Genomic DNA, 7500 nt, shown 5'->3' on the forward strand with positions numbered 1-7500 from the left:
TCTCTCTCTCTGTCTCTCTGTCTCTCTGTCTCTGTCTCTCTCTCTGTCTCTCTCTCTCTCTCTCTCTCTCTCTCTCTTTATCTCTCTCTCATTATTTCTCTCTCTCTATCTCTGTCTATTTATTCCTCCCTCTCTCTCTCTCTCTCTCTACTATAGAGTACTGTATAAGCTGAGTGCTGTAGTGTGTCATGTGGTAGTGCAGAGGTTGGTAGAGAGGTTAACACAAAGTGTGTTAATGCAGAGGTTGGTAGAGAGGTTAACACTGAGTGTGTTAGTGCAGAGGTTAACACTGAGTGTGTTAGTGCAGAGGTTGGTAGAGAGGTTAACACTGAGTGTGTTAGTGCAGAGGTTAACACTGAGTGTGTTAGTGCAGAGGTTTTGAAGGTTCACACATGTTGGGTTTGCAGAGGTTAACACTGAGTGTGTTTAGTGCAGAGGTTGGTAGAGAGGTTAACACTGAATATGTTAGTGCAGAGGTTGGTCTCTTTAGGTTAACACTGAGTGTGTTGGTACAGAGGTTAACACTGTCGTGAGTTAGTGCAGAGGTTAACACTGAGTGTGTTATTGCAGAGGTTGGTACAGAGGTTACACTGAGTGTGTTAGTGCAGCGGTTGGTATCTCTGAGAGGTTAACACTGAGTGTGTTGGTGCAGAGGTTAACACTGAGTGTGTTAGTGTGCTGAGGTTAACACTGAGTGTGTTAGTGCAGAGGTTGGTAGAGAGGTTAACACTGAGTGTGTTAATGCAGAGTTAACACAGTGTGTTAGTGCAGAGGATATCACTGAGTGTTTTAGTGCAGAGGTTAACACTGAGTGTGTTAGCACAGAGGTTGGTACATAGGTTAACACTGAGTGTGTTAGTGCAGAGGTTAACACTGAGTGTGTTGGTGCAGAGCTTGGTACAGAGGTTAACACTGCGTGAGTTAGTGCAGAGGTTAACACTGAGTGTGTTATTGCAGAGGTTGGTACAGAGGTTAACACTGAGTGTGTTAGTGCAGAGGTTGGTAGAGGTTGGTAACACTGAGTGTGTTAGTGCAGAGGTTAACACTGAGTGTGTTAGTGCAGAGGTTGGTAGAGGTTGGTAACACTGAGTGTGTTAGTGCAGAGGTTAACACTGAGTGTGTTAGTACAGGGGTTGGTAGAGAGGTTAACACTGAGTGTGTTAGTGCAGAGGTTAACACTGAGTGTGTTAGTGCAGAGGTTGGTAGAGAGGCTAACACTGAGTGTGTTAGTACAGGGGTTGGTAGAGAGGTTAACACTGAGTGTGTTAGTGCAGAGGTTAACACTGAGTGTGTTAGTGCAGAGGTGGGTAGAGAGGCTAACACTGAGTGTGTTAGTGCAGAGGTTGGTAGAGAGGCTAACACTGAGTGTGTTAGTGCAGAGGTTAACACTGAATGTGTTAGTGCAGCGGTTGGTAGAGAGGTTAACACTGAGTGTGTTGGTGCAGGGGTTAACACTGAGTGTGTTAGTGCAGAGGTTAACACTGAGTGTGTTAGTGCAGAGGTTAACACTGAGTGTGTTAGTGCAGAGGTTAACACTGAGTGTGTTAGTGCAGAGGTTGGTAGAGAGGTTAACACTGAGTGTGTTAGTGCAGAGGTTAACACTGAGTGTGTTAGAGCAGAGGTTGGTAGAGAGGTTCACACGGAGTGGGTTAGTGCAGAGGTTAACACTGAGTGTGTTAGTGCAGAGGTTGGTAGAGAGGTTAACGCTGAATATGTTAGTGCAGAGGTTGGTAGAGAGGTTAACACTGAGTGTGTTGGTACAGAGGTTAACACTGCGTGAGTTAGTGCAGAGGTTAACACTGAGTGTGTTATTGCAGAGGTTGGTACAGAGGTTAACACTGAGTGTGTTAGTGCAGCGGTTGGTAGAGAGGTTAACACTGAGTGTGTTGGTGCAGAGGTTAACACTGAGTTTGTTAGTGCAGAGGTTAACACTGAGTGTGTTAGTGCAGAGGTTGGTAGAGAGGTTAACACTGAGTGTGTTAGTGCAGAGGTTAACACAGTGTGTTAGTGCAGAGGATATCACTGAGTGTTTTAGTGCAGAGGTTAACACTGAGTGTGTTAGCACAGAGGTTGGTACATAGGTTAACACTGAGTGTGTTAGTGCAGAGGTTAACACTGAGTGTGTTAGTGCAGAGGTTAACACTGAGTGTGTTGGTGCAGAGCTTGGTAGAGAGGTTAACACTGAGTGTGTTAGTGCAGAGGTTAACACTGAGTGTGTTAGTGCAGAGGTTGGTAGAGGTTGGTAACACTGAGTGTGTTAGTGCAGAGGTTAACACTGAGTGTGTTAGTGCAGAGGTTGGTAGAGGTTGGTAACACTGAGTGTGTTAGTGCAGAGGTTAACACTGAGTGTGTTAGTACAGGGGTTGGTAGAGAGGTTAACACTGAGTGTGTTAGTGCAGAGGTTAACACTGAGTGTGTTAGTGCAGAGGTTGGTAGAGAGGCTAACACTGAGTGTGTTAGTGCAGAGGTTGGTAGAGAGGTTAACACTGAGTGTGTTAGTGCAGAGGTTGGTAGAGGTTGGTAACACTGAGTGTGTTAGTGCAGAGGTTAACACTGAGTGTGTTAGTACAGGGGTTGGTAGAGAGGTTAACACTGAGTGTGTTGGTGCAGGGGTTAACACTGAGTGTGTTAGTGCAGAGGTTAACACTGAGTGTGTTAGTGCAGAGGTTAACACTGAGTGTGTTAGTGCAGAGGTTAACACTGAGTGTGTTAGTGCAGAGGTTAACACTGATTGTGTTAGTACAGGGGTTAACATTGAGTGTGTTAGTGCAGAGGTTGGTAGAGAGGCTAACGCTGAGTGTGTTGCTACAGAAGTTAACACTGCGTGTGTTAGTGCAGAGGTTAACACTGAGTGTGTTCTTGCAGAGGTTAACACTGAGTTTGTTAGTGCAGAGGCTAACACTGAGTGTGTTAGTGCAGAGGTTAACACTGAGTGTGTTAGTGCATAGGTTGGTAGAGAAGTTAACACTGAGTGTGTTAGTGCAGAGGTTGGTAGAGAGGTTAACACTGAGTGTGTTAGTGCAGAGGTTAACACTGAGTGTGTTAGTGCAGAGGTGGTAGAGAGGTTACACGGAGTGTGTTAGTGCAGAGGTTAACACTGAGTGTGTTAGTGCAGAGGTTGGTAGAGAGGTTAACACTGAGTGTGTTAGTGCAGAGGTTAACACAGTGTGTTAGTGCAGAGGTTATCACTGAGTGTTTTAGTGCAGAGGTTAACACTGAGTGTGTTAGCACAGAGGTTGGTACATAGGTTAACACTGAGTGTGTTAGTGCAGATGTTAACACTGAGTGTGTTAGTGCAGAGGTTAACACTGAGTGTGTTGGTGCAGAGCTTGGTAGAGAGGTTAACACTGAGTGTGTTAGTCCAGAGGTTAACACTGAGAGTGTTAGTGCAGAGGTTAACACTGAGTGTGTTAGTGCAGAGGTTGTTAGAGAGACTAACTTCTTCTCACATTCACCCTTATGATATATTCCTTTATTCCTTCATTTTCTCTCCTCTCCTCCCCCTCTTCTCTCCTCTCTTTGTGTCTGTCTATTATATCAGTGAATTGATTTAATTTTGTCAGAGGCTGTTACAGGAGCTAGGGAAATCCTTCAGAGAGAAAAGAGGGAGGGGCAGGGCGAGATAGCTAGCTGAGAACTAGAGAGTGGGGGGACAGAGAGAGGGAGGGAAAGAGTGAGGAGAGAGACTGTGGGGGGGAGACAGAGAGAAAGCTGACAGAGAGAGGAGAGAGAGAGTGGGGGGACAGAGAGAAAGATGACAGAGAGAGGAGAGAGAGAGTGGGGGGACAGAGTGAGGAGAGAGAGTGGGGGGACAGAGTGAGGAGAGAGAGTGGGGGGGACAGAGAGAAAGCTGACAGAGAGAGAGTGGGGGGGACAGAGTGAGGAGAGAGAGTGGGGGACAGAGAGAAGGCTGACAGAGTGAGGAGAGGGGGAGTGGGGGGGACAGAGTGAGGAGAGAGAGTGGAGGGGACAGAGAGAGGAGAGAGAGAGTGGGGGGGGACAGAGAGAGGAGAGAGAGAGTGGGGGGGGACAGAGTGAGGAGAGAGAGAGAGTGGGGGGCAGAGTGAGGAGAGAGAGATTGGGGGACAGAGAGAAAGCTGACAGAGTGAGGAGAGGGAGAGTGGGGGGACAGAGAGAGGAGAGAGAGTGGGGGGGATAGAGAGAGGAGAGAGAGAGTAGGGGGACAGAGAGAGGAGAGAGAGAGGAGAGAGTGGGGGGACAGAGTGAGGAGAGAGAGATTGGGGGGACAGAGAGAAAGCTGACAGAGAGAGGAGAGGGGGAGTGGGGGGACAGAGAGAGGAGAGAGAGTGGGGGGGGACAGAGAGAGGAGAGAGAGAGTGGGGGACAGAGAGAAAGCTGACAGAGAGAGGAGAGGGGGAGTGGGGGGGACAGAGAGAGGAGAGAGAGTGGGGGGGACAGAGAGAGGAGAGAGAGAGTGGGGGGGACAGAGAGAAAGCTGACAGAGAGAGGAGAGGGGGAGTGGGGGGGACAGAGAGAGGAGAGAGAGTGGGGGGGACAGAGAGAGGAGAGAGAGAGTGGGGGACAGAGAGAAAGCTGACAGAGAGAGGAGAGGGAGAGTGGGGGGGGCAGAGAGAAAGCTGACAGAGAGAGGAGAGGGAGAGTGGGGGGGGCAGAGAGGAAGATACATCTCAGTGAGCACCAGATGGAGTGGTAACGTGCACAAGATGAGGAGGAGAGGAGAATAAACCGACCGGAATAGAGATGCAGCCTCGCGGACTGATGAACGGCTAAACGGCTGTGTCAGCTGGTGTTGTCCTTACCGGGAGAATCTAACGTTTACATCACGAGTCCGTCCGTTGACAGACACACGGAAGGAATCTTGCGCTGTGAAGGGAATGATTTCGCCTTCTGACTCCTCTCTCCCCGCGGTCGGTAGAGAAGAGGGGAACTGCATCCAGTCACGACCAACCATGGAGCCGGTTACAGTTCAACGGGACTGTTGTTTGTTTGATTGATTGGAGCTGAAACTCCGATCTACTGAACCGACATTAGACCGGCAGGGTTCGAGAGAAGAGCATTTTAGACTGAATAGTCTACATGGCTCATGGGACTATTCGGTTTAACGGTTTTTAATTAACGTGGTTTTAATTTTTGGGGACCAATCTGTTCCCTCGTGTATCCTCGATTTCAGCTGAATCGGTAACGCGCGCATCGTGTTATTTATGTAATATAGAGGATATTTATGAACCTCCCCTGCGCGTGCCTCTCCCGGGTTTGTAAGGTGCTATCTTGGTGAGCTGAGCTGAGCTCGCGGGGCTCCGGTAAGGCTCCGGTAGGCGGGATGTTTGTGTCGGTGTGGTACGCTAAGAAGATGGGCCGCCGGTTTATTCAAAACGTCAGGAAGGCCAAGAAACAACGACAGCGGATGATGGTAGGAGTAGGTTTGGATATTGTCTATAGGAGGTAGTTAGTTTCTGTTAAAGAAGGTTGATGGTTCAATTCCCGCTCTGACTACTACTTCCCTAAATTACTACTACAAGATCATTCTACTAATAATCTCTCCCCGTAGGCTTTCTCTCTATCATCTCTCTCCCTTTCTCCATCCATCCATCCATCCATCCATCCATCCATCCATCCTTCCTCTCTCTCTCTCTTTCTCTCTCTCTCTCTCTCTCTCAATTCAATTTCAATTTAAGGGGCTTTATTGACATGGAAAACATATGTTACTAAAGCAAGTGAAATAGTTAATAAACAAAAGTGAAATAAACTCAAATTAACAGTAGACAATTACAACAATACTGAATGAACACTTATTTTAACTTAATATAATACATCAATAAAAATCAAATTAGCCTTAAAATAAATAATGAAACAATTTGGTTTAAATTATTCAAAAACAAACTGTTGGAGAAGAAGGTGTGTGCCATGTAAGAAAGCTAACGTTTCAAGGACATATGAAAGCTGGTGGTTCCTTTTAACATGAGTCTTCAATATTCCCAGGTAAGAAGTTTTAGGTTGTAGTTATTATAGGAATTATAGGACTATTTCTCTCTATACCATTTGTATTTCATATATATTTGACCATTGGATGTTCTTATAGGCACTTTAGTATTGCCAGTGTAACAGTATAGCTTCCGTCCCTCTCCTCGCTCCTCCCTGGGCTCAAACCAGGAACACATCGACAACAGCCACCATCGAAGCAGTGTTACACATTTATTTATTCTTTATTTAACCAGGCAAGTCAGTTAAGAACAAATTCTTATTTTCAATGACGGCCAGGGAACAGTGGGTTAACTGCCTGTTCAGGGGCAGAACGACAGATTTGTACCTTGTCAGCTCGGGGGTTTGAACTTGCAACCTTTCGGTTACTAGTCCAACGCAAATGCGCTTTTGTTAAATCATCCCCCAGCGTTGCATCGACTATATGCAACGCAAGACACGCTAGATAAACTAGTAATATCATCAACCATGTGTAGTTATAACTAGTGATTATGATTGATTGATTGTTTTTATAAGATAAGTTTAATGCTAGCTAGCAACTTACCTTGGTTCTTACTACATTCGCGTAACAGGCAGGCTCCTCGTGGAGTGCAATGAGAGGTAGGTGGTTAGAGTGTTGAACTAGTTAACTGTAAGGTTGCAAGATTGAATGCCGGAGCTGACAAGGTAAAAATCTGTCGTTCTGCCCCTGAACAAGGCAGTTAACCCACTTCCTAGGCCGTCATTGAAAATAAGAATCTGTTCTTAACTGACTTGCCTAGTCAAATAAATTAAATCGGACAAATCGGTGTCCAAAAATACCGATTTCCGATTGTTATGAAAACTTAAATAATCGGCCATTCCGATTAATCGGCCGACCTCTAGGATTTACAATGGTGTTTGTTCTTCACTGGTTTGTTGTGGCAACAGGTCACATATCTTGCTGCTGTGATAAAACACTGTCGTAGTTCACCTAGTAGATATGGGAGTTTATCAAAATTGGGTTTGTTTTAAAATTCTTTATGGTTTTGTGTAATCTGAGGGAAATATGTGTCTGATATGGTCATACATTTGGCAGGAGGTTAGGAAGTGTAACTCAGTAACTCAGTTTCCACCTCATTTTGTGGGCAGTGAGCACATAGCCTGTCTTCTCTTGAGAGCCAGGTCTGCCTAAAGCGACCTTTCTCAATAGCAAGGCTATGATCACTGAGTCTGTACATAGTCAAAGATTTCCTTTCTCCTTTCAGTGTGCACATTTCCTTTCTCCTTTCAGTGTGCACATAGCCTGTCTTCTCTTGAGAGCCAGGTCTGCCTAAAGCGACCTTTCTCAATAGCAAGGCTATGCTCACTGAGTCTATACATAGTCAAAGATTTCCTTTCTCTCTCTCTCTCTCCATCCTTCCTCCTTTCATCACATTCAACATTACAGTCCAGTTATTCTCAGACAGGTGTGTTCATGTGTTCATGAGTCCATGACCAGGAAGCAGCTCTGGCAACTGATTGGCTAGTGATCTCTCTGAGGCCATCAGTATCTGCAACGTAGGATCACACACACACACA

The 7500-nt window shown here is 46.1% G+C and overlaps 1 protein-coding gene across 7 annotated transcripts in view; it reads left to right on the forward strand.

The window, feature by feature from the left end:
* The window catches only part of LOC112242781 (disks large homolog 4-like), a 118184-nt gene that overhangs the window by 53315 nt on the left and 57369 nt on the right, over positions 1-7500 (forward strand). Inside the window, exon 1 of one of the 7 annotated variants that reach the window (XM_042327962.1) lies at positions 4673-5392. The exons of the other annotated variants lie outside the window; for them this stretch is intronic. Coding sequence (XP_042183896.1) covers positions 5303-5392 — 90 coding nt within the window. The 5' untranslated portion in view covers positions 4673-5302. Of the gene's footprint in view, positions 1-4672; positions 5393-7500 lie in introns of those variants that run through there. 7 annotated transcript variants of the gene reach the window in all.

Source organism: Oncorhynchus tshawytscha, linkage group LG10 (genome assembly GCF_018296145.1).
Source record: "Oncorhynchus tshawytscha isolate Ot180627B linkage group LG10, Otsh_v2.0, whole genome shotgun sequence".
NCBI lineage: Eukaryota > Metazoa > Chordata > Actinopteri > Salmoniformes > Salmonidae > Oncorhynchus > Oncorhynchus tshawytscha.